The sequence below is a fragment of the Perna viridis genome, chromosome 7 (genome assembly GCF_037379345.1).
Source record: "Perna viridis isolate PV_CMFRI_1.1 ecotype Kerala chromosome 7, ASM3737934v1, whole genome shotgun sequence".
NCBI lineage: Eukaryota > Metazoa > Mollusca > Bivalvia > Mytilida > Mytilidae > Perna > Perna viridis.
The window spans coordinates 38587130-38614118 of NC_142451.1; the positions used below are offsets into that span (position 1 = coordinate 38587130).

Sequence of the window (26989 nt, forward strand, 5' to 3'; positions counted from 1 at the left end):
GTCTGTCTAAAAATGAAAAAATAAATTCCACATAACATTTACTCCAGGCTATAGTACTTTGTGCACCACTTAACAATTGCCAAGATTTTCTGTATATTTTTTTTGCTTCAAAATTGCCAGAATTTTACACTTACCACACAATAGCCATTAAACTTACATAACCTTGATCAGGTCCCTTGTTCTGAAATCGTACCCAGTCAGGTCCTGGCAAGAGTGGGGCATATCCCTGTAAATATAATGAATCAGAATTGATGGAAAGGACAACTAACATTTGGTTGTACTAAAAGTATGAGGAGACATTTCCTCTTCTGAAAAAGTCATTGTCTTTTTCTGGAAAAGTGACATTTTAAAAGAAATATTTTAATCATTAAAACTGTCGCTTATAATGAACTTTATTTCATAAGGTATTAACACTGGTAGGACTGAACCATACAGCTGAAGAATGTATTGTAAGAGTAATTTCCCTATTCAATATCAAGGTCTACACTACAAGGAACAAAACAAAGATAAAAGACAATAGTTTTTTTTGTATGTACAAGATTACTCACTGGTGGTCCTGGAGGTCCGGGAGGTCCTGGGGGTCCAGAAGGTCCCTAAAAATAGATACCATTTAAAAGTCAATAATTAAATACTTAAAATTTGTTATTTGTTTTTTTGTTCTTTTTTGTCTTTTTAGTTCTTCATAAAAGAAGCTTTTATTATAAAAAAAAAAAATCAAGAAACAGAATACTAGTCTTTTAACCTAGCTTACATTCATCTATTCTTGAAGTTGATGTATATTTTTACATACTGCAAATTTTCAAAAATAATCATCCAAATAAGTTTTGCTGATATTCTGGATATACAACTTACAGTTAATCCATCATCTCCCTGGGGTCCTCTTGATCCCTACAAATATAACGAGAATGGTTATGTCAAAGAGACAACAACCCACCAGGATGAATAAAAGTATAAAATTATATACCATGTGTATTGTTTACAAGAAACACAGTTAGAAGCAAAAAAAGGCATTCATGGAACATTGATAGACACCCAAACATGTAATAGTGAAATAGGGGGTGGCAAAAATAATCAAAAACTCCACAAATATATATTGAATTTTGCTAAAAAATTAACCTAACCTATATTTTATGGTACTAAAAAACTAATTGATCAGTTCTCAAGTAATCATCTGGAAACAATTCTTTTTCCGTTACCTTTTTGATGTTATCGCTGGAGAATATAATTTGATCTGGATATTTTGTAACAATTAACTGGATTCCAAGCTACTCAAATACAATATTTTTGTATACTTCTTGTTTTCTTAATAAACTCTACTGCTTAAGTAGTACTCCAGCTAAGAATCATGCAAAATGTGATTCATGGGTAAAAAGCCTACATATTTTTATTTTTGATATTTTGTTTGAAATGTAATAGTAAACAGAAATTAACATGTGGTTTTTCATATAATCTATGCTTTTAGGAGATAAAAATTATATAGAATGCACTGTAGATTTCAAAATGTGGATTATCTCCTAAGAGCAGGCAGATTTGAATTAATAAATACACATTTCATTGTATAGACCCATAAAACAACTTAATTACAAAAATAAAAATATGTAGCCTTTTTTGAGGTGTATTGCATTTTTCAGATTTTGCATGATTCTTACAAAGACAGCTACTTAAATTTTCCTACAATTTTATGTCACTTCAATAGCTACGCCTAATATACAATCAACTTACAGCACGTCCTGACATTCCTGGTGGACCAGGTTCTCCATCTCTACCTGGGTTTCCACGGGCTCCATTAGATCCCTACAAAAAGTTGTGACATTGACATGTATATCAACTCGAAACTCATATACAGGTAGTAATTTCTTACTTCAATAAAGATTTGAGCTTGAGTGGTAATTTACAAAAAAAGGAGATAAATTAACGAAGTCATAGTGGCAAAGAAATCTGGTAAAAGGAGATAAATTAACGAAGTCATAGTGGCAAAGAAATCTGGTAAAAGGTTTAAGTTCTTGGCCATTAAAGAAACTGATTGGATAAGTACTGCTAACATCAATTTTTGCTGTTGGCAGAAAAGAATATAATTTACTTTTAACATTAAATAATGTTTATAATTATCTGAATCCTTGAAAATTGAAAATCAATGCTTATAATTTTGTTAATTCCTTGAAAATTGAAAATCAATGCTTATAATTTTTTTAATTCCTTGAAAATTGAAAATCAATGCTTATAATTTTTTTAATTCCTTGAAAATTGAAAATTAATGCTTATAATTTTTTGAATCCTTGAAAATTGAAAATCAATGCTTATAATTTTTTTAATTCCTTGAAAATTGAAAATCAAAGCTTATAATTTTTTTAATTCCTAGAAAATTGAAAATCAATGCTTATAATGTTTTGAATCCTTGAAAATCGAAAATCAATGCTTACAATATTTTGAATCATTGAAAATCCAAAATCATGGTGATAATTTTTTGAATCCTTGAAAATTGAAAATCAATGCTTATAATTTTTTGAATCCTTGAAAATTGAAAATCAATGCTTATAATTTTTTTAATTCCTTGAAAATTGAAAATCAATGCTTATAATTTTTTTAATTCCTTGAAAATTGAAAATCAATGCTTATAATTTTTTTAATTCCTTGAAAATTGAAAATCAATGCTTATAATTTTTTGAATCCTTGAAAATTGAAAATCAATGCTTATAATTTTTTGAATCCTTGAAAATTGAAAATCAATGCTTAAAATTTTTTGAATACTTGAAAATTGAAAATCAATGATTATAATTTTTTTAATTCCTAGAAAATTGAAAATCAATGCTTATAATTTTTTGAATCCTTGGAAATTGAAAATCAACGGTTATAATTTTTTGAATCCTTGAAAATTGAAAATCAATGCTTACAATTTTTTGAATCCTTGAAAACTGAAAATCAATGCTTATAATTTTTTGAATCCTTGGAAATTGAAAATCAACGGTTATAATTTTTTGAATCCTTGAAAATTGAAAATCAATGCTTAAATTTTTTTGAATCCTTGAAAACTGAAAATCAATGCTTATAATTTTTTGATTCCTTGAAAATTGAAAATCAATGCTTATAATTTTTTTAATTCCTTGAAAATTTGAAAATCAATGCTTAAAATTTTTTGAATCCTTGAAAATTGAAAATCAATGCTTAAAATTTTTTGAATACTTGAAAATTGAAAATCAATGATTATAATTTTTTTAATTCCTAGAAAATTGAAAATCAATGCTTATAATTTTTTGAATTCCTTGAAAATTGAAAATCAATGCTTATAATTTTTTGAATCCTTGAAAATCGAAAATCAATGCTTATAATATTTTGAATCCTTGAAAATCGAAAATCAATGGTTATAATTTTTTGAATCCTTGAAAATTGAAAATCAATGCTTATAATTTTTTGAATCCTTGAAAATTGAAAATCAATGCTTATAATTTTTTTAATTCCTTGAAAATTGAAAATCAATGCTTATAATTTTTTTAATTCCTTGAAAATTGAAAATCAATGCTTATAATTTTTTGAATCCTTGAAAATTGTTATCTGCAAATATGTTCACATGTTGCGATCCAAAAAAGTAAGCAACCAATTAATAAATATGTAAACATTATCTTCATCCTTTGAACACTTCCAAACAACTATTACCAATATTCCTGATCAGACATTCTGTGATTATTCAAACTTTCTTTAAAAAGCCAGTGCCTTTATTTAATATAGGTCAACTAAAAAATGGCTCATAAATGCAAATACTTACAGGTTGTCCTGGGGGTCCTGGGGGTCCACTTGGTCCCTTTTCTCCTCCTGGTCCCTGAAATGAAAAGAGAAATTAATAAATATCATTAGAAAAAACAAGAAAGTAGTAGTGAATTGTAATTAAGATGAACAAAATCAAAAACAATGAAATTTTGACCCAACTTAAAAATTTGAAATAATTGATGTTTAACTTTTATAGGTGAAAATAAAATTTAGGCCAAACTTTGAAATTTGAAATGATTGGCAACTAAATAATTTCCTTTTTTACATCATACAGTTTATTGCCACTTCTGAAAACACTGAGTGCTAGTCTGTTCATCGTTTTCAAAAACTGAACATTTACTAAGATTTTGACCTTTAACCTACCTGAGGTCCTGGAAGTCCTTGGCCTCCTGGCATACCTGGCCATCCCTTATCTCCCTGAAAACAGAATAGAAAAACATCGTCATTCATTGTCTCTGTTTGATTTCCATTTACTGTAAGCATGAAAAAGTGAAAAATAGTACCCACAAAATTTGAATTCTTCAAATGTTCAAATATCTAAGAAAATAAAATAAATAAAAAATAAATTAATAAAATTCTACAGTACCTTAGCTCCTGTTCTTCCCGTTTCTCCTGGGGAACCAGCTGGTCCAGTAGCACCCTGAAATTTATTATGAACATATTTTTAGTATGGAAAAACCATCTATATTCATAGTAATTTAATTTTTCCTCATCTACCTATCATTTTTAAGAGATATGACCAAAAAATGACAGTAAAAAAATATATGACATTACAGTGAAACTTGTGTAAATTGAACCCCTTTTAGACTTTAAAATTAATTAGATTTAATGAGGTAGACCACTGGTAAGGGACATAACTCTTGAAATCAGTAATATGTTTGTATCATATTCAATTTCAACAAAGCATTTTAAGCTTTCATTTGAAACAGAATGAAATCAGTCCAAGTTACTTTGATGCTTACATGAAATTGAGGTAAAATGCTGAATAAAAATGTTCCAATGATTTGTAGGAGTTGTGTCCTTACCCTGAATCTACCTCCTTAAACAGGTGTTCAATATATTAAAAATTCACTAAAAGTGTTGTAAAGGGACTTAAAAAAAAACGTCAAATTTCGACAGGTTATTGGGGTATTCATGCTTATGTTAAGACTGGTTTTACTGTAGTATAATACAACATTTACATATGATATGACAAGGTTTGAATTTTTTCTTCTGATTGAATCACCATTTACAAAAGTAAATGTAAATAACAAAAAAACATTTTCTCTAAAAACTCCATTTAGAGTACATGAATTTTTAAATAAACATACCGTAGCTCCTTGTTGTCCTGGAGCACCAGGAATTCCTGCTTCACCAGCTACACCCTACAAGAGAATAACAACCATATCAGTTTTATTACCAATGTACCTATGATAGACACATAGACACATGTACCTATGATAGTTTTGTGAAAATGCTTTTTTTAATGCATATGCAATACACGTTTATCCCTATAGTAAATTAATTAGATTTGTTTCTAAAATCTAGAACAGTAATTAAAACAGCGAAATTTTGCATGTAATGTAAATGAAATGCCAATTTACTTTTATCAAGGGAGGTAAGTGAGGAAGACAGAACACATACCCTTTCTCCACGTTCTCCTTGTGGTCCAGCATTGCCAGTTGGTCCTGATTGTCCCTAAAATAAAGCAAAATAAAATAAGAAAATTCCAACATTTTATCAGATATCAATCATGGTTCATATAATAAATTTAAATGATTCTTTTCTACTTATGAGCATTTGTCCACATTTTCACATGAACAAATTTGAGTTTCGAATAAAATATAAAAACTAAAGGAGGTAAAACATTATCATAACATCAAACTCAGTTTATATCACTTCTAAAATTTTTGAATTTTGAAAGAATAAACATAACTTTATTGGGTCTCACTTTCCTTTCCTAGTGAAAAAAGAATAATTGACAAAAAATTAAGTTGGAAATTTGAAAAAGTCGTTAAATTATGAAGTCATTTAAATTTCTGCCTGAGATCAATGTATAACACGACTTACTGGTGGTCCTGGTGGTCCCTGTAATCCTGGTGGTCCACTTGGTCCTCTAGACCCCTTATCTCCAGACTGTCCAATGGCACCTGGTAATCCATTTAATCCTGGTGCTCCCTAGAGATATTAAATGTAATATATAAAATTTATCAAATTGATAATATTCCAACTACATGTAGTACCCAGGTACAACAGATACGCAGGTACAGAGATATTACATTTAATACATAGAACTCATCAAATTGATCATAATTCCAACTACATGTAGTACCCAGGTACCCATTCATAGGGGGTGAAATCAGCATAAGCCACTCCTAAAATTGAGAAAAAATTTTTTTTGCATAAAATCTTGATTTTTTACAATTCTTCCCCCAAAATATTTCTCTTAGGCCTTTTGTTCGACCATTAATTCCTTTAACCCCCCCCCCCCCCCAAACCTGAAACCCTGGATCAGCCCAAGATACTATTATTTGACTGGACATGAAAGAAAACGTATATTAAACAAGCTTGTGAAAACATTCACAATTTTTTTCAACTGATACAAGGAAATCACTCTCAAATACAGATGTACTTGTAAAGGATAAATATGTGTTGGTATCGCCCACCCAAGGCTACAACTCCCTAAAATTAATTGGATCATAAATTCCTTGTAATATGCAGAATTACATACTGTGAAAGTATTTTAATTCATGGATACCAAGTTTTGTGGATAACGGAACAAACACAATTTAGTGGATTCTTGAATTCATGGTTTTAAGGTCTTCAGTATACACATCAATAAAAATTTCCTTTTTGTTGGGAACCAAATTTTGTGTTTTAGCCTACCCACAAAAAACCACAAAATTGGTATCCCATTAACAATAGTTCTTTCACAGTGCCATGTCCAGTGACAGACCCAAAGAATGCAGAGGTTGGCACCCCTCCTTTTTATTGGAAGACTTGTTGTTTTCATGTGTTATATTGACAAACAAGAGGCTTCCAGGAGCCTGAATCACTCACCTGGTTAAATTTTTGCCTTTTAAGGGCAAGAACTCTAACAAGGAGTTGTCAGACAATTTCGACTCCATTTTATTCATTGGACACATTTGTAAGCCTTATAATAAGGATCATTTCAGCAATTGAAAGCTATTGGCTAAACCTAACAGATTTGGAGATGTATGCAAAAATCTGTTGTCTGACCCCATTGTTCTATTTTTAGAAATGGCAGCCATGTTTTTTCAGCAATCAAAAGTCGGTCATTTTGTTAAGGATACCCTATAAAACAAAAATACCAACTTTGATTAAATTCTGTAAAGTAGTTTCTGAGGAGAAGATTTTTTAAAATAATAACATTAAAAACAGCAAAAAACTTCCAAAAAGGGCAATAACTCCAACATGGATCAACAGATTTTCACCACATTTTGACCACAGATAGATCTCATCATGCTGAACACTTTTACCCCAGTAAAATTTGGCTAAACCTAACATTTTTGAGATATATGCGAAAAACTACTGTCTGACCCCTATGTTCTATTTTTAGTAATGGCGGCCATGTTTTTCGACGGATCAAAAATCCCCACATCAGTTCAATGCACAATACCTAAACAAATATTCATACCAAGTTTAGTTCCAATTGGTCAAGTGGTGTCAGAGGAGAAGATTTTTTAAATAAATAACATTCAAAATAGCAAAAAAAAAACGTTGAAAAAGGGCAATAACTCCACCATGGCTTAATAGATCAAAATGAAAATTTGTCCACAGATAGATATATGTGAAAAACTACTGTCTGGCCCCTATGATCTATTTTTAGTAATGGTGGCCATGTTTTTCGACGGATCAAAAATCCCCATATCAGTTCTATGCAGGATACCCCAAGGAAAATTCATACCAAGTTTGGTTCCAATTGGTCAAGTAGTTTCAGAGAAAAATTGTTAACGATGAAGACGACGACGGACGCCAACTAATAGCAATAGCTCACATGGCCTTTGGCCAAGTGAGCTAAAAATGGTCAATAATGTGCTAACACCACCACTTTTTGAGGAACCCTGACTGGCATCCCTCCTTTTCAATGTGTCTGGATCCCCCTGATGTCCTAACTTCCTACAAAGTTTCATGAAACTCAGTGCAGTAGTCTCTGAGAAGATGTGCTTACAAAAGTGTGACTGACAGACAGAAAGACATAAGAACAGGACAATAGTAAGTCACCCTAACCAAAGTACAGGGAGATATTATAATCTACAAAGGATGAAAAGGACTCACTGGTTCTCCATTAGGTCCAGTAAAACCTGGCTGGCCACTTGGTCCAGGTGGACCTGGTGGTCCTGGGATTCCATCTGCTCCATCATCTCCAGGCTGTCCAACTGATCCCTAGAAAAGAACAACATTGTTCCATACAATTTAAACTTAGATTAAAGTTAGTTTGCAAAAATAATACAACTCTTACTCTGTGTTGAAAATGACTAGTTCTCTAATTATTCCAAGATATGACAATATTCTAATATATTCAGCAGAAATATCGATACTATTATCACCTCATCATAATCATAATATATTATTTTTTATATATACATTAAACTTTCAATTATTTTGATAAGAAAATGGTCTGTTATAATGATGTAAAGAGTCTTCTTATTGGTGTGCACAAAATACACTTGACTCAAGATCCTAAGTCAAATATCTAACATTCTGTCCATTATAATCTTTAACTTAGTTATTCATCACACTCCATAAACATATTCAGAATCAAAATTTATATCACATAATTTTCAATTAATATTCATACACAGTAGAGGCTTAAACATCAATTTTTTTATCATTGTCAGACCCTTATATAAAAATAATTCCTTACCTGAACACCTGGCTCACCAGCTGGTCCTGATTCTCCCTGACCTCCTGGATATCCTGGGGATCCTCTCTCTCCCTGGGGTCCTGAAGGTCCAGGGGGTCCTTGGGGTCCCTAAAATTAAAAATGACATTCATTAACTAATAACAGACATGATTTTATCTAACAAAAAGAGGGAAATTAGCAAAATTGGAAGTAAAAATATTGTATAAGAAAAAACAACAGAGATGCAACTGGATTCCAATACATATGAAAAACACACCAAAACATATGCTGCAATTTTCCTGTGTATATTTACTATGTTGAACTATTTCACATATACTTACTTGTTGACCTGGGTTTCCACGTTCTCCTACTTGACCATTAAGACCTGGTGGTCCTTGTTCTCCGTCTTTACCAGCAGGTCCTGGAGGTCCAGTTTCTCCACGGTCTCCCTAAAACATGGGCAGTATATTAAATGCATTATCTATACTAATTATGCATATATTATCATGTTTCATAGAATAATGAGGTAAGAAATGAACTCCTGGTTTTTGTTGCTTTGAATTGTTCCTGTTTGAGCAAGTATTAAGTAAACTGATTCTTGCAAAAGTAATTTTATTAAATACTCTATAATAATAATTCAATTCTCTTATTCTAGAAAATTCAACAATCTCTTGACCTGTTGAGTAAAACTGAAACTTTACATGTGAGTTTTTTTCCCAGCAGATGACTGGTTTGAATTCCATTGTAACATCTTCCAACCATTTTATTTTGTCTTTTAAATGACTTCACAAACAAAGGTTGGGAGAATATGACCTTTATTTGTAAATTTTGTTGAATTAAGAAATGAGAGGAAAAAAAGAGCATGGTACGTTATAATTAAAATATTATCAGATTTCTCCAACTCTGCGAGATAAATGACAGTATTTAAGCACTTGCTATAAATCTGATAATCGATTCGTTATTATCAAAGTAAGAAGGAATATTCATGAAAAGGTACTATAGTATTATTAAACTGGGTTCTTAAGCTTATTGCCTCATGAAGATTATTACAAATCAGACATAAATTTTTTTATTGCCTCACAAAAAAATCTCAAGCTTACTCTTTGTCCAGCTTTTCCTGGAGCACCAACGAATCCAGTGTTTCCTTGTGGTCCCTGTGGTCCGGGGGGTCCTGGATGTCCAGGTGATCCTGGGGCACCAGCAGGCCCATGTTGTCCAATTTCACCTGGGGGACCTTGTGCCCCATCAACACCATTTTTGCCCTATAATGATTTAAGTGACACATAGTATGGCCATTAAATCCTAATTCTAATATGACATGCTTCAAAGCTCTTTAAACCACAGCCATGGTAAAAAAGTGATAAACACATGACCAACATTTTGTGTAACACATAGGCTGCATCTATTAGTCCTATTAGAATCAAAATAAATCAAGGAAACTCCAATTTACCATTGTTTTAGCACAGGGTGCCCATTTATGTCATTATTTAAAACAATGCGACAAAAATGGCCTGCCCATGGTAAAACAATTATAAAATGGAGTTTCCTTGATTTATTTCTTAAACTAAGGCTGTATAAGTGTTGTTAAGTATACCTAAGGAGGTAGACCTAGGGTAAGGGACATAACTCTTGAAATCAGTGATATGTTTGTATCATATTCAATTTCACCAAATCCTCTCAAGCTTTTGTTTGATGCAGAATAAGATCAATTTAAGTTAATTAGATGCTTACATAAGATGGGTGTAAAATGCTGCATACAAATGTTTCAATGATTTTGAAGAGTTGTGTCCCTTACCATAGGTCTACTTCCTTAAGTATAAAGAAATATTTTGTCTATCCATTGCAACATACTGGAATTAGTGAGTCAGACTGCTTATCTTTACTTCCAGTGAACAATTACACTTACCCAAATTTTAAATGCAGTCTATGATCATTATCCACATTTTTTAAGTGTTATGTCTTTAATCTTAATTAAGTCTTATTTGAGTTATATTTAAATTTTTTTTTCACGTTTTGTTTTTACTTTTGTGTGTATTGTCAAAGATGTCTAAACTTTTAGGAGGTAGACCTAGAGTAAGGGACACAACTCTTACAAATCATTGGAACGTTTGTATTCAGCATTTTACATCAATCTCATGTAAGCATCAAAGACTGATTGCATTCTGTTACAAATGAAAGCTTAAAAGGCTTTAGTTAAAATGAATGTGATACAAACATTTCTCTGATTCCATGAGTTATGTCCCTTACCCTGGGTCTACTTCTTTAACTTACAGTTTCACCACCTGGTCCAGGTTCTCCTGGGTATCCTCTTGGTCCAGTATCTCCCTAAAATGAAAGAAAATCAACTACACATTATTTTAAAAAAAATTGGTATGTGAGAAAATAAAATGCTTTGCAGGTTGCAGCTTAACTTATGACTGCAGGGGTTGAATAGTGAATAGTTGGGGCAACTTATGGCAACCTCCATTGTAATTAAACTAAGAATTTGACCAGAATGGTAGAGGCCCTTTTTGGTCTCTAATTACCAAACAACTCATTTCACAACCCCAAATTAACACTTTTGTGGATGCACCTAGTAGTAAATTTTCAAAGAGATCAAATGACTGGAAAGCAATGTCCAGATATAAGAAAAACTGTGTTTCTCTTTGGTCCAAAAAAGTTCAAGTCACAAGTTCAAGTTATTGTCTGAAAGTCAGGAAAATGCCTGTTTCTGGCTGTAATTTCATTCAGATAAAAAGTCACTACCCTTAGAATCAATTCCAGCATTCCTTTTGTGGTATTGAAAAAAGAGATCCATTCACTTTTACTCAAGTTACTGTCTGGACACCAAATGATGGTGACAATAGCATGATACCATTTTACAACTGCAATTTTTTTGACAGTTGGATAAAAATCATTGATAAAAGAGATTTTAGTCAACTATGTGGGAAGGGAGCATACCTTTATTAATATCTGCTTTGAGTCTCATACTAATGCTAGTATCAGAATTATCTGGATTACATTTCAAATTAAGTATCAGTCTTTATAAAAATCAGACAGGAGATGATTCATGCATGTCAAAAACTCACCAACTTTTTTTTCTTGTTCAGAAACAGTTACTGATCATATAACAAGCCTTAGTTTTTCATTTGGTTGTTGCACTTTTGAGATAAAAATTATATAGATTGTACATGAAATTGGCACTTTACAAGAGTTATCTTTCTTGATTTTGTTTGATTTGATTGGCTTTGGTGGGAGATAAATGTGTAATTTTCTCAAAAGTGTTGCTTAAGTAGACTGAAAAAGCATTGTTTGTTTGGTGGGTTTTTCTACACCATGAATAACTTTACCATTGGTAGTGTCTGCAATTTATATGGACTAGTACTTAATTTTGTTTTTATAGTTTCGTAATTTCTTTTAAGAGCCTCAGCATTTGTTGTATAGGAGTTAATAAAGTTTTGAGTTTTATGTTTGTATTTTTGGGCCTCTGTGAAACAGTTTCAGAAACAGTTTTACTTAAAATGAAACTAAATATATCCATCAACTTATAATTAGCTGAGGATGGAAACCATCTTCTAGGACCTCCTCATAATTAGCTGACATGAGGATGGAAACTATCTTTTAGGACCTCCTCGTAGTTAGCTGACATGAGGATGGAAACTATCTTTCAGGACCTCTTCATAATTAGCTGACATGAGGATGGAAACTATCTTTCAGGACCTCCTCATAATTAGCTGACATGAGGATGGAAACTATCTTTTAGGACCTCCTCATAGTTAGATAAAGGGGTGCTCACCACTGAATTATCAGTGTTTATAAAACAATAATCTGGGTGCCTGCCACTGAATGAAGAGTTCATACAAAAAACAAAAAAAAATTATGGAGGTGTGTGCAACAGAATGGCAGGATCCTAATAAAGCAATAATAAACAATACATACAGATGGTCCTTGTCTTCCTTCAGAGCCAACCTCTCCTGGAACTCCTGGAGGTCCCTGTAAAATAATAACATTGTAGGTCAACCTTGAAACAGTAGCATAACCTAGGGTTGTTTGGTAAAAACCTAACATAGTTAATTATCTCTTAAAATAAAGTTGAACAAAGATATTTATTTTTAACTTTAAATTTACTCTTTGTTCATAAACAAAACCCAACAACTTTTTTTTTTATTAATTTACTGTAAAAATGAAATGCTCTGTAGGGTGAAGGTTGAATGCTTGAATGGCTACTGGGGTCAAAACTTGAATGATTTAGGTAAGTATTTTCATTGTGACATAGTTAATCTCTTTATTTTGGAATAAATTAATTTGAGATAAATACTGTAATCTGATTGGTTAAAATAATTTTGTTATATCTCAATGGATTAAAAAAATATTGACATGCCCCTATTCAGTTAAATTCAGAGCTACTTTTCTCATGTTTAAAGATAAAAATATGTTTTAGAATTAATTTATAAGAATTGGCAATAATAACAATTTTATCTATTGAAAAATTGCATATTTTGTTTATTGCACTTCGCGCAATAAACAATATGCACATGGAAAATTTATGTTATTTTTAAATAGACAAAATTTTTATTATTGGCAATTCTTAAATAATTATTTTTAGCCATAGTAAAGGCATCATGTCCCTACTCCTTTAAATTTTGACCTTTGGAACCTAATCATTTGATTTCTATGGAGGAGGAGGGGGAAGACAGGATGTCCCACATTTTTTTAGTCACATTTTATTTTTTACTCTAAAGCCTGTTTTGAATTTACTCAATTGTTCACCCTAGATTTTTTTAAGCACAAATCATTGTCCTGCTTTTTTGTTGTTTCAACTTTGATCCTAGTCCCCTTTCCCCCATAAAAATCAAATGGTTGGTCCCTAAAGCATTTTAAGACCTTTAATTACTCACAGCTGCACCCTGTGGTCCCATTGGTCCTGGATTGCCAGGATATCCTTGAGGTCCAGTGTCTCCCTTTAGTCCATTTTCACCAGGGGTTCCTGGAGGTCCAGCATCTCCTTTCTCTGGCATGATTAAACTTACTGGTCCAGCTGGTCCTGGGAGTCCAGCTGGTCCAACTTCTCCTGGAATTCCCACTGCCCCATCTTTTCCCCTTTCTCCAGCAGGTCCCTGTAATAAAATAAAACTGACTCACTTTTCCATTTTCTTGAGAGCATATGCAGCCAATTTTTTAGGAAGAGACTAATTGTAAAAAAAAAGTTTGCTGTAAGAGCTTCAGTGAGACCCTTGATATTTCAGCAACTGTTCACCTTAAAATCATAGTGGCATCTAACCTCACAACCACAATGATGTCTGACCTTGATATTACTGTTATTTCCAATAAAAATATTTACAATTTTTGATTCAGGTTGTTGTGTAAACCATATCCATCCTTTTATACAATTATTATGGAGTTGTTTCTGACTATGATATCAAAGTGGGTTCTGAACTTGTGGTTTAAAGTCCTGTTCTCTTAAATCCTTATGAAAATTAGATGCCTAGATTTACACAACATTAACAATATAATACTCACTCTGTTTCCTCTAGTTCCAGGGGGTCCATTTGGTCCTCGGTCTCCTTGTAATCCCTATAAATTATATGTATGTATTTTTCAGGAAAACTTAAGAGAAGCAGAGGACGATTTTCATCTTTTTATTCACTTCAAAATGTGAAAAAAAAATGGCTTAAATTGACAGTATCAAAAGAAATGAACAGTAAATAATAAATTAGCTGAAAGGCTATTAAGTTTGAAATAGTTTGTTTATTATTCAGTACTATTTTGATGCCTTTTATCTGTCGATTTGTCATTCTAAAATTTGGTGTTTTAGTTTTTTTATGACATCTTGTTTTCCTCATCTTCAATTTTCATATGTAATAATTGTGTTGCGTTTTGATACATTGTGTATGTACATGGTCTTTGTTTACTGTTTTCATGTTCAGGCCATGTTTTTTTTTTATTTTGACATATTTGAATAATCCAACTGCTAACGCTTCAGAATTTTTTTTGGCTGATATTTGGCAAATTTTTAGTACACTGTACCTGTAAAATAAAAACTTAAAGCTTAGCACAGATACATATAACATACCACCAATCCCTGAGGTCCAGGTGCTCCACGTTCACCAAAAGGTCCTGGAGGTCCCTGAAACAAATAAATAACAGCAAGTTAATAAAAATACAGTAAAACCTATCTAAACCAAAGCTTCTGTTTAGACACGTGATATGAATTTATTTCACAAATTGTCTGGTTTAGCAAGGTTTTTGGTTTATTCAGTGCTCAGTTTAGACAGGTTTTTGGTTTATTCAGTGCTCAGGTTGTTGGTTTATTAAGTGTACAGTTTAGGCAGGTTGTTGGTTTATTCAGTGCTCAGTTTAGACAGGTTTTGGGTTTACTCAGTGCTCAGGTTGTTGGTTTATTAAGTGTACAGTTATGACAGGTTGTTGGTTTATTCAGTGCTCAGTTTAGACAGGTTGTTGGTTTATTCAGTGTTCAGTTTAGACAGGTTTTTGGTTTATTCATGTTCAGTTTAGACAGGTTTTTTGGTTTATTCAGTGTTCAGTTTAAACAGGTTTTTGGTATATTCAATGTTCAATTTAGACAGGTTGTTGGTTTATTAAGTGTTCAGTTTAGACAGGTTTTTGGTTTATCAAGTGTTCAGATTAGATAGTTTGTTGGTTTATTCAGGGTTCCATTTAGACAGGTTTTTGGTTTATTCAGTGCTCAGTTTAGACAGGTTGTTGGTTTATCTAGTGTTCAAGTTTCACTGTATATGGTGTTATTGTATGCTGTGTTCCCAGTTTTTAGTGAAGTGTGATTCACTTACTTACCTTTTTTTCCCTACATGTTATTTCGGTTATTTCATGTTCTTTATTGAGTTTTTTTTTTTATTTTCACTGTCTAGTTGTAAACATACACTTTTGCAGTGTACTAATTTTTCACTATTTTCACTGTGGGCAGAAAACTGCGAAAAATAGTACACATGAAATTGATTTTAACACTATATAAGGCTAATCATATTTGAATCCCAAAAAATTGATACCTGCCAATATGCTTACAAGAATCTGCGAAAAAATATGTTTACAATAGTGGTTATCTTTGGATTATATTTTTTAATTACTGTTAGAATCCTGGTTCACTTGATTATCCTTTAGATAACATTATATGTAAGCACTCCTGTCCCTTGTGTACTAATTTTCATTATTTTTGTGATTTATTCAAACCACAAAATCAAATTCCAAATAACATTTCAACAGTTGAACACCATTGCAAAAAACTTTGCACTAATAAGATACATACCGCTGGTCCAGGCTCTCCAGCAGGTCCTTGAGGTCCTCTCTCACCAGATGGTCCCCTCTTTCCTTCAGGTCCTACATCTCCAGGGAAACCTTGTTCTCCCTAAAATTAGCAGGTGAGTAAAATGACTTCAATTAAATATAACAATGATGATAACAACAATGACATCATCATAACATAATATGGCCACAATATTTATGGTCATATATATTGTTAACTTTTTTCAAATGAATCACTTAAGGAGGTAGACCTGGGGTAAGGGACATAATTCTTGAAATCAGTAATATGTTTGTATTCTATTAAATTTCACCCAAGACTTTCAAGCTTTCCCTTGAAACAGAATGAAATCAGTCCATGTTGATTTGTTGCTTACACGAGATTGATGTAAAATGGTGAATACAAACGTTCCAATGATTTGTAAGAGTTGTGTCCCTTACCCCAGATCTACCAATTCAAGTTTTGCACAATTCTTACAAAGATAACTACATAAACCATAAGTATACAGATCCTTATCTATACATACCCTTTCTCCTTGAACTCCAGGTTCTCCCTGTGGCCCTGCGCTTCCACTTTCTCCTGTTCTGCCTGGTTCTCCTGGTGCACCAGCAGCACCAGCCAAGCCCTGCAAAAATTTTACAGTAATGTGGAAACTCTGTTACAAAATTCTTAGCCTAAACATAATGTGGTACAAAATATGTACTATTTCAGTGTAAACAGTAAGTATATTTTTTTCATTGGTTGAAAAGTTAGTGTAAAATTGGGTAATTTTAATTACGTGTATTGTTAATTTCACAATGTGGGATAGTCATACATAACTTATAGAGTAATCAATTAATTTTTTTTTAATGATGACAACCCCCTGAGAAAATCTAGGATCCACCTGTGGCTTTTACATGATTCTTTAGTTGAGCAACACTTGCACAATTCTTATGATCTTAAGCATCTACATGATTTTTAGGTGGAACTGTACTTCAGTTTTTCATATGATTCTTAACTGGCTATGTTCAATTTTTACATGATTCTTATGAGGAGCTACACTTTAATTTTTACATGATTCTTGTGAAGAGCTATACTTAGTTGGCCTCATCAGTGGATGTAGAAATACATAGAGACCAATGCCTAAAACATGGCCACTGAGCCCATAATACTGCAAATGTATTAACTTATATGGTTGCTTATATTCAGGGTTTCTGTCAAAAAGATAATTCTAGGTATTAATTTTCATGATTTAAAAAAAGTTCATAGTTTAAAACATCAATTTCCTGGGGTCCTTTTCCATTTTTGTGGCCATCATCACGAACTTCGATTGTTACAATGTATCCATCTGCAACATGAAAACTGTCATTGTTTTCATTTCCTCTGTCATCTACCCTGGAGCAACTTGGTGGGTGTTTCTAGAAAACCAGAGGATGCTTATCCTACTGGTATCCTGGTCTACGCTCCCAGTTTTTAGTGGAGTCCCGGTTGCTCATTTGCTCTTGTTACTTTGTATGTATTATTTTAGTTAATTCATGTTGAGTATGTCTGTTTTCCATGTCTGGTCTTTGTCCCTGAATAACATTGTTTTGATTACCGCTAAAATCTTGGTTCCCTTAATTACTCTTTAACTGTGTTAATGGTATTTATATGAAATTTCTATCAGACTTCTATTAAACTAACCTGTACACCTGTCTCTCCCTGTGGTCCTGGAGATCCACGTTCCCCTTGTGGTCCAGGGAGACCTGGTCCTCCAATTGGTCCAGGTTCACCAGCGGGTCCTCTTTCACCTCTAGGTCCTTGAGCTCCTGGGGGTCCACTTTCCCCATCTCTACCAGATGGTCCCTAAAATACAAAAGCCACTTAACCATGGTCTGCAGTTTCACAGGCTAAATTAATGCACAGAATTTTCATGATTTTCACATGAACTGGGAAAATAAAATTTATAACAATGTTCATGTGAGCCTTCACAAACTTTTACCACTGTGATTTATGAACAACTGAAATTTACTTATTTGAAGGTCAGATCAGTAAAAGAAACCTGAGAATATGATTAGATCCAAAAGCAAATTAAAAAAATCTGAAGATGTTCAGTTGTGTCATGTGACACTCCCTTTGTGGTATATACATTACATTGGAACAAATATTTTTACTCTGTGCCACTCATATCATAGGATCTATCTAATTCAATAGGGAGATAACTCATTATTTGGTTGCTTTGTTAGGGAACTTAAATTTTCTGAGGGACCCATTGTTGATTCAAAACAAATTTTATAATTTTTGACATGCATGTGGTATATACATTACATTGGAACAAATAATTTAGTGGAATAAAATTTACTCTGTGCAACTCATTACATGTACAAGGAACTAATCAAGTATGATGTAGTGACCCTTTCTCAATAAAGTGTTGGGTACTGACCCTTTCTCAATAAAGTGTTGGGCACTGACCCTTTCTCAATAAAGTGTGGACTACTGACCGATTCTCCAGGTTGACCTTGTGGTCCAGCTAATCCAGGGGCTCCAGGGGGTCCTTGCTGTCCTTGTTCACCAGGTCTACCATCAGCACCAGAATTTCCCTTTAAACATTAATAACAAGCTTTAAAATAAGAAATAATTGTTTGTAATATGTAATACGTAACATATAATAATCGCATTTGTTCTGATGAAAAAAAAATTTTGTTATCACAATGATGAAGAATTTTTACATTATTGATCAATGTTTTTTTTGCTGATATCATAATGTTTGAATTCCTTGATAAACTAAGTTGTCAAAATTGCACAATTGTATGCACATAATGTTTTGGGAATGATTAGAAAAATTGTTAACAGTCAATTCATAAATATTGATGACAAGTACTTACAGCTGAAGGGTTATTTGTACAGACTTTTGAAGGTATGCTCTACTTACTGTAACCTGAAAGCCTGGGTAATAGTTTTCGTTCCACAAGTTTCTCTCAAATATAACCCCGGGTCACCAGTGACGTCTTCTGTCTTTTGATTGGATTAGTGAATATGATGTTATTTTATTTACTTTTATACATTCCAATATTCAAATTTAAAGAAAAATAAGTTAAAATATTTTTCCAAATTACTTATATCATCTTTCCATATAAATGCACAATTATATAGTTAATTAAAATAATCTCATCTTTGTTTTTATTTTATTTCATAAACGGCAATTAACTTATATATTGTGCATATCTGTCGCTGGTGACCTGAGTCTATATTTTAGCAATCCTAGGGTCGCTTACGATATTGACCAAGGGACCATATTATACTTACTGCAGGTCCCTGTACTCCCGGCTTTCCTTCATTTCCAGTGTTTCCAATTGGTCCCTGTAAAAAAGTAAATTTGGTTAACTTAAATTATGATTATACCATGATGACTAAGATCAGATCATGATAAATATGATTACCAGTAGATCATGATTCATAAATTATCTTGTGATTTTGCACTGAATTACTAAGTCACTGTGGAATATAATAATTCTCTCATCAAAGTCCAGTCAAGCTATTTACATGTATATTTGAACAACAAACTAGTTTTAAAATAACATAATTTATCCTTTAAATAGAGTTACCTACCCTTTGTCCTACTGGCCCTGGTGGTCCAGGAATTCCTGGGGTTCCCTGTAATATAAAATTAATTCATGTAAAATTGTTTTTTCATTTAGTACTCTGTGTTTTTATCGGAACAAGACAAACAGGTGATAGTCCCTCATAAGCCTGAATTATAGATTTTTTTGTTTCATCAGAATTGATTTTTTTCTTTGAAGTTGTTTCCTTTAGATTTTTTTATATTTCATATAAACTTTTTTTTTATACTATTCAAAAATTACATGTATTTAATGCAAACTTACTTCAACGACTTTAAATTAAATAGATTATCAAAGTAATTCTGTACTGTGTCAATATTTCATAAACTTTTAGTGATGTTGAACATTTATTTTACATACTGGTTCTCCTGCTACTCCTCTCTCACCATCAGCACCACGCTCCCCATCACGTCCTTTGGCTCCTGCGGGTCCAACTTGTCCTGGGGCTCCAGCAGGTCCAGGTGGTCCCTAATATTTCAAAAACCATTTATTTATAATATTCCTTGAAACTAAGAATTAAGAGAAAATTTAAAAAATACTTATTAAAGTAATGGGCGGGGCTCTCCTAAATCATGTTAACATAGATTTGTCCCTGGCCAAAGTATCAAATCCATAAAATAGTTATTTTCTTTAGACATGCCAAAGCAAAAATTTAAACTCTAAATAGTGATCACAAAAAATATCTAAGAAAAAAATTACTGCTAACCTAGTACTGCAAATATACTTGTTTAAACATCCAAAATTTTACATACAAATAATTTTTGACCCCCACCTAAAACACAAAATATAATCCAAGAAATTAAGGAAATAGCATCACTCAGGAATATGACCCCCAAAAACAGTAAAAGCCTATCTGTACAAAAAATGTTTTGGTTCTTGGCTCTTCAGCAATATCCATGAATGGATAAGGAAAATTTGTAAACAAAAAAGGTAACTATTATTCTAACAAAAACTAAGGTAGATTTCAAACTTACTCGTTCTCCGGAAATTCCAGATGGTCCTGGAGGTCCAGGGATACCTGGGGCTCCCTACAAGATAAATGAAACAATTGCTAGGGACAACATAAAAATGGCATAGGCAGAGTATTCAGTTTTTTTCAACACATTTAAAGACATAAGAAAAATTTGTTTATTTTTATAATCAATTTTCATCAAGATTTTCAGTGAGAAAAGTAAAACTTTCTGTTTTTCATCATAGATCTGTTTCCAATCCTAAACATTTCATTACAAGGCATATTTATCTATAACCAACACAATTTCACTAAAATTGAAATAATAGTTTATAATACTACATATTGTGGTACAAGTTCAAAATGAGTATGGTTATATACCCTCTTTCCCTCAGCTCCAGCCAAACCAGTCAAACCAGGTTCTCCAGGTGCTCCTGGATAACCTCTTTCTCCTGGGTCTCCTTGACGACCATCTTGTCCAGCTAATCCCTATAATATTTACAAAAAGACTTTAACATCACTCAATTTTGTCATAAATTATTTGTCATGACTTTACATATAGCAGAGAATTCATGAAAATTAATACATGCAAACATGTGTATGTCATATATAGTGATCGTGCTAAAACAATAAGTGGGATAAGAGAATTGAGAAAACAAGTATCCACAAATTGAAAGACTGTAAGTTACCATGCTTTTTACAGTAGACCATATAATTAATAAGCAGATTCTCATCCTCTATGCCCGTGAAAAATTGGGCCAGGAATTTCAAAATCAGGATTTTTTTCACATCAGTTTCTAGTACTGAGATACTTTTATACACAAATCTTTCATTTCTTGATGACTAAAACGATGTTTGTTCTCTGAAATTGATGTGGCAATAGATTTAGAACATATCTATACTTCAAATAGCTTCAGTTGGGCAAGCAAATACCTGGTAAGAAATACAAAATTAAATCATTCCAACTTCCCCATATTTTTTGTGAAGGTTGGATTAGAATCTACCATTTAATTTACTTAATTAATGGAGTTTTTCTTGACTAAAATGAAAATGAAGCCATTAATTTTTAACTTTTTCTTATGAATTGATTTTAGTTACAAAGAGACATGAAATGAATTTGATATAAATCATTATACATACAGATTCTCCAGCTGGTCCAGGGGTTCCAGGTTCTCCAGGCTGTCCAGGTGGTCCTTGTGGTCCAGGAAATCCAGCAGCTCCAGGTGCTCCTGACTGTCCCTGAAATGAAACACAAATCAACCTTTAAGTAACACTCCAGCTAAGAATCATGCAAAATGTGATTCATGGTTGGAAAGCCTACATATTTTTATTTTTGATATTTTGTTTAAAATGTCATTGTAAACAGAAAGTAACAAGGGCTTTTTCATATAACATTTGTTCATAGGAGATAAAAGTTACATAGAATGTACTAAAGAATTCAAAATTAAGGGAGATAACTCTGTAGATGACACTAAAATACTATAATCAATGTGAATTATCTACATAGAGCAGATACGTTGGAATGAATAATTATACATTTGATCATATAGACCTATAATGCAACTTAATAACAAAAATAAGAATGTGTAGCCTTTTTGGGGTATATCACATAATTTGCATGATTCTTACAAAGACTGCTACTTAAATATGTGAATGTGACTCAGAATGGGACGCTTATATTCTGATGTCCTTACTAAATTCTCAGTCTCTTTTGTTGGAGGAAAAAAAGATAAAACTGTCTGTGCCAGACCTGTAAAGATTGTAAAGGGTATTTAGTTCTATTCTCTGTAAGAATCAGGCAGAGGGTCATGGTGAAAAACACAAAAGTCCAAGAAATCTTATTCAAAATGTTATCAGAAATGCAGAAATGTTACTACATAAATTATATGAAAAAAATTCATCATGAAAGAGAAGATAGCTCACTTTTTCCTTATTATTATATTTTAACTTTGAACTCTTTTAACACTTTTGTGCATCCTCTAACACTTCTAAGACAAACGAATTGTCAATTCTTCTTCAATAGAACATCTACACTATGTGCTCATATTGACAAACTTGTGTTTTTTTTCTTAGCATAAATCATTATTTTTCAACTTTGCCTGATTCTTACAGATTCTATCACTTAAAAACCTCCTCAATCAGATTAAAATGACAATAAACCTGCTTTTCAGGAAAATAAAACATTTTGAGTAAAAATATTGAAACAATACTTCAATTATGTATCTATTTCAACAAATAAGGCCCAATAATAAAACAAACTTAAGACCATGTAAGGTAGTTATGATATCTTCCTTTGTTACCAAATACGGTATTGACAATATGGCCTTTTATGACTAAGTATCATATTTACAAGATCTCCCTTTATGCCTGGGTCTCCATCCTGTCCTGGTCTTCCGGGGTTGCCTGATTCACCTGGTGGACCGGGCAGTCCAGAAACACCTGGTGGTCCTTGTAAACCTTGCTCTCCTCTTTGTCCTGGTTGGCCAGAATCACCCTTCAAGATAGAAATAAAATGGTAATATTATGATAAATAAAATGGTAATATCATAATAAATAAAATGGTTATATTATGATAAATAAAATGGTAATGTTATGATAAATAAAATGGTTATATTATAATTAAAAAAAAACCATTTTTTTGTACATGCAATTCTTTTGTGTAAACACAGTATTTTTCAGGGAGAAAATTAACTTAGCATGAAATACAGTACCCATGACAGTGATTATCCGCATTATGAAATACACATAACTTTTTGAAACCAAAACATAAATATGTGCTTTCAAAATTAAAACATGAATATGTGCTTTCAAAATTAAAATATGAATATGTGCTTTCAAAATTAAAACATGAATATGTGCTTTCAAAATTAAAACATGAATATGTGCTTTCAATCTCAGACATAAAAAAAATCTGTGAATATGAATACTGGACATTATTCATAAAATTTGCAACAGAAAAAAAGTAATATATTTGGACCATGAACATAAAAAGCATTTATATGCAAGACTTCATATATGTCCAATTGAAAGGCTGTCCAGTTTTGAAATTCTACTATTAAAAAATTTACAACACATTTCAAGATCAAACCTTAGTTAAAGAAAATTAACTAAAGTGGGTCAGTCAGAAATAGCCTGGTTGCCGTAAACAAGAAGTATAAGTGTGACAGACCTAAAATCCCACAATATGGGACCCCTTCCTGAGGTGTCGTACTAAATGTCTAATGGCTGTGATTTGATGAGAATTTGTTATGCCATCCACCCGCCCAATATTCACCAATCAACATGCAGATATTACATAACTGCAACCCAGTCAAAAATATGGTTCTCTGGTCTACCGGTAATCGGGTCTATGAAAATCTATACCTTTGGTCCAAAGCTTCCAGGGAATCCAGGAGATCCAGATGAACCAATTGGTCCTGGAGGTCCAGAATCTCCGCGCTTACCATCCTGACCTCTGATACCCTAAAACAACACATTGATACATCTATAAAACAATACATAAATATATCTATAGCATGTGTGGAAAAGAGATCTTCATAACAGTAAGTGTATAAGTATTAATTTTTGGGTTCTTTTCATTTTTGCTGTTTTCGTAACAAATATAAAAGCCTAAAAGATAGTACCAGCAAAATCAACTTTTAACACTATGTAACACTAATGATTCTTTGAAACTGCAACATATTGATACCCATGTCACTTGACAGAATACAAGAATATTAAAACAACCGAGAAAATTAATACGTTTACAGTGTGACATTTTTTAATAAAAATTCTTCAGTAGATATTATCACATATCAAATATCAGTCTTCACAAATATCTTTCGAGGTCACAAGCCCGAGATACATTTTTCAGAAATTTTTATATAGTGAATGTTGGCTTGTAGTAGTTAATTTTACAGGCCCACCTCCATTTTGACAAGCCTTGGGCCTCGGACTACTGCTTAACCATGAAGACTGAATAAAATAATTGTGATCCTGTTAACAAAATGGTCCAAAAATGATTATAACCTTGTAAGAAAATGTTAACAAAGTGTTGCAAGATGGTATTATTGTAGTTTTTTGGCTTTGAACAAAACTTTAATCATTGATCTTCTCTCAATTATACTAAATGTGTATTGTTGGTCAAGATGCCTAATAATTAGACTCCTCTAACAACCATAACTTAACAAAGTAAAATAAAGTGTATGATAATATTTTGAGAAAATCAGAACAGAGAGTCACCTGTGGTCCTGGAGATCCATCACGTCCACGTTCCCCTGGTGGGCCTCTTGGTCCCATTGGTCCTGGACTTCCTGGAGCTCCACTTGGTCCAGCAGGTCCCTAATAGAAAATATTTAATTTTAAATGATCTGAGAAAATAAGTAGCTTCCAGAAAAATTAAAAACAAACCTACAACTTTTTTTTTATAACCTGCCTATACAAATATAATATATAGAGAAACAAAAACTTCATTTTATAACAAACAGGTGCAGATACAAAGATTTTGAAAAAGGGAACCCAGAAAAAAGTGAGTTTCAAGGGTATCATTTGCTCATTTTTTCCAAAATATTGCACATTAATAATTTTTTTTCAACAAAAGGGGGAGATTCCAACCCCTGGATTTCCCATTTCTACTGCCCACTGCAAAGTACTCTTCATTTATTTTTCAAGCTACAATGACAGTTAAGCTGATACAAGTTTGTATGTTTGTTTACTTTATATGTATATTTTATTTCTTTAATAAAACCCAAGAACATTTTATATTGAGATATTTTCTTGATGTATGAAGTTCGTTCATGAAAGATAGTTGATGCCTAGCTATCTTAGAGCAACTCAGTGGCTATTCCAAGGAGGGAAGGGGTACAGGCGGTTGGCACTTCTCCTTCATAATAAAAAAATTGTCACCTTCAAGTTTTAAATTGACAAAACTGGAAATAATGTACAAGTACCAGGCGCTCCTCCTTTTTCTGAGGAACCCCAGCTGGTACCCCTCCTTTTCAAAGTGTCTGGATCTGCCCTAGCAACTGCTAGTTGTTCCTTTTTTTCATGTACTAGATATCTACTAAAAGGGTTTTTGTTTGTGGTAATTCTTCAATTCATTTATCAAGATATTGGAAGATAAAAAAAACTTATAAATAGCGTAGATGAATTGGAACTGAGAATTTCAGTACACCTGATCTCAAAGTGCTTTTCTGAAATTGACAATCTTAAATTCAGAACATTCCCTGCTTAATTTCTTACATCACAATACATGATATGAAAGCTGTGTTTGTTCCTTATCAGCAAATCTCCCCGACCATATGTCTGCAAGCAAAAATCTCTCCATGCTTAATTACTGACATATATCAGTAAGTGGATCATATATCTGACCTCCCGTTCTGGGTCATTTCAGGTTTCTTATTTAATCAACAGCTGATTAGAAGAATTCCTGAATTAGCAGTTTTTTCCTAAAAATATTTAAAGCTGCTACATGATGAAAGTAAGAAAGTCAGTAAATCTGTCCTTAATTTGGCACAGTGATGCATGCTTCAATTGAGTGATAAGTCTGATTTTGACAGATTTTTTTTCATTTAAGTTAATTCAAAATGGATAAACAAAATCTATAAAAGTCAGTTAGCAACCTTAAAGCATGTGTACTAGATAAATTTGAGATGGCAAAATGCTATGACTGCAAGTGGACTGAAAAAAATACAAGTACTGTAGCAATGAACTGAACATAATACAGGGACCAATAGGACTTACAAATAGCTCATCACATCATAAAATATAAAAAAAAGAAGTTTTTTTTCTATAAAATAAACAGTTTGCATGCAGAATAAGCAGTAGTCAGTTTTTTAGCTGTACACTCAGAGTAGTTGTTGAATTAGTGAACATTTTTAAAGACATATATATCACTTAGACTTCCAATCTACTTTTGATTCTAAAATTAGGGTAATTTATTAAGAAATATTCTGGTAACAGATATAACCACAAATAACAATATAAAAATAGGTGATGTGGAATGATTGCCAATGAGATAGTCATCCACCAAAAGCCAAGCAACGAACAATTAAAATTCTATAGGTCACCACACGGTCGTCAAATAATGATGGGCAAAACCCATACTATGAAGCAAGCTGTAAAGTAAAATAAAGTGACACTATTCATAAAGGACAAATATCAACCTAGTCTACATAAAAAATGTAAACTGAATAACAATTAACATGAAAAACAACAACCACTGGACTACAGGTTTCCTGGCTTTGGGACAGACACATTAAGTATGTGGAGGGGTTAAGCATGTTTGTGAGTGCTGAACCCTCCCCAAAACTGGGACAGTGGTGGGAAAATACAACAAAAAAACAAACTATAAAATCTTTTATGTCAATATCTTGTACTTGGAAAAAGTAGTAAGCAGCTAGCTTTAAGACAGGTATCAGCCATTTTACTAAAGACAATCTACATACTTCAACAGTGTAACTAAGCACAGCATGTATTTTGGCTGCATAATTTTTTTTTCTCACCGTAAAGCAATTCTTTAGATAGGTTTTTACACTTATCTTTAATGATAAAATGCTAATGCTATATTACTTAATTGAACTTTGCCAAGAAGAATGTCAGTTTAATTTTACAATTTGACA

General features: G+C 32.4%; 1 protein-coding gene across 1 annotated transcript in view; it reads right to left on the reverse strand.

The window, feature by feature from the left end:
- LOC148612614 (uncharacterized) overlaps positions 1–26989 on the reverse strand; it is a 44542-nt gene that overhangs the window by 5828 nt on the left and 11725 nt on the right. Inside the window, exons 11-42 of the mRNA XM_088594227.1 lie at positions 24612–24710; positions 23754–23852; positions 22741–22884; positions 21531–21629; positions 20772–20879; positions 20416–20469; positions 19802–19909; positions 19431–19475; positions 19128–19181; positions 18323–18421; positions 17526–17687; positions 16390–16488; positions 15870–15968; positions 14661–14714; positions 14108–14161; positions 13486–13704; positions 12527–12580; positions 10880–10933; positions 9709–9870; positions 8950–9057; positions 8630–8737; positions 8041–8148; positions 5812–5919; positions 5386–5439; positions 5073–5126; positions 4349–4402; positions 4126–4179; positions 3761–3814; positions 1723–1794; positions 853–888; positions 549–593; positions 158–226 (exon numbers count right to left, since the gene is read on the reverse strand). Coding sequence (XP_088450353.1) covers positions 158–226; positions 549–593; positions 853–888; positions 1723–1794; positions 3761–3814; positions 4126–4179; positions 4349–4402; positions 5073–5126; positions 5386–5439; positions 5812–5919; positions 8041–8148; positions 8630–8737; positions 8950–9057; positions 9709–9870; positions 10880–10933; positions 12527–12580; positions 13486–13704; positions 14108–14161; positions 14661–14714; positions 15870–15968; positions 16390–16488; positions 17526–17687; positions 18323–18421; positions 19128–19181; positions 19431–19475; positions 19802–19909; positions 20416–20469; positions 20772–20879; positions 21531–21629; positions 22741–22884; positions 23754–23852; positions 24612–24710 — 2790 coding nt within the window. The remainder of the gene's footprint in view (positions 1–157; positions 227–548; positions 594–852; positions 889–1722; positions 1795–3760; positions 3815–4125; positions 4180–4348; positions 4403–5072; positions 5127–5385; positions 5440–5811; positions 5920–8040; positions 8149–8629; positions 8738–8949; positions 9058–9708; positions 9871–10879; positions 10934–12526; positions 12581–13485; positions 13705–14107; positions 14162–14660; positions 14715–15869; positions 15969–16389; positions 16489–17525; positions 17688–18322; positions 18422–19127; positions 19182–19430; positions 19476–19801; positions 19910–20415; positions 20470–20771; positions 20880–21530; positions 21630–22740; positions 22885–23753; positions 23853–24611; positions 24711–26989) is intronic.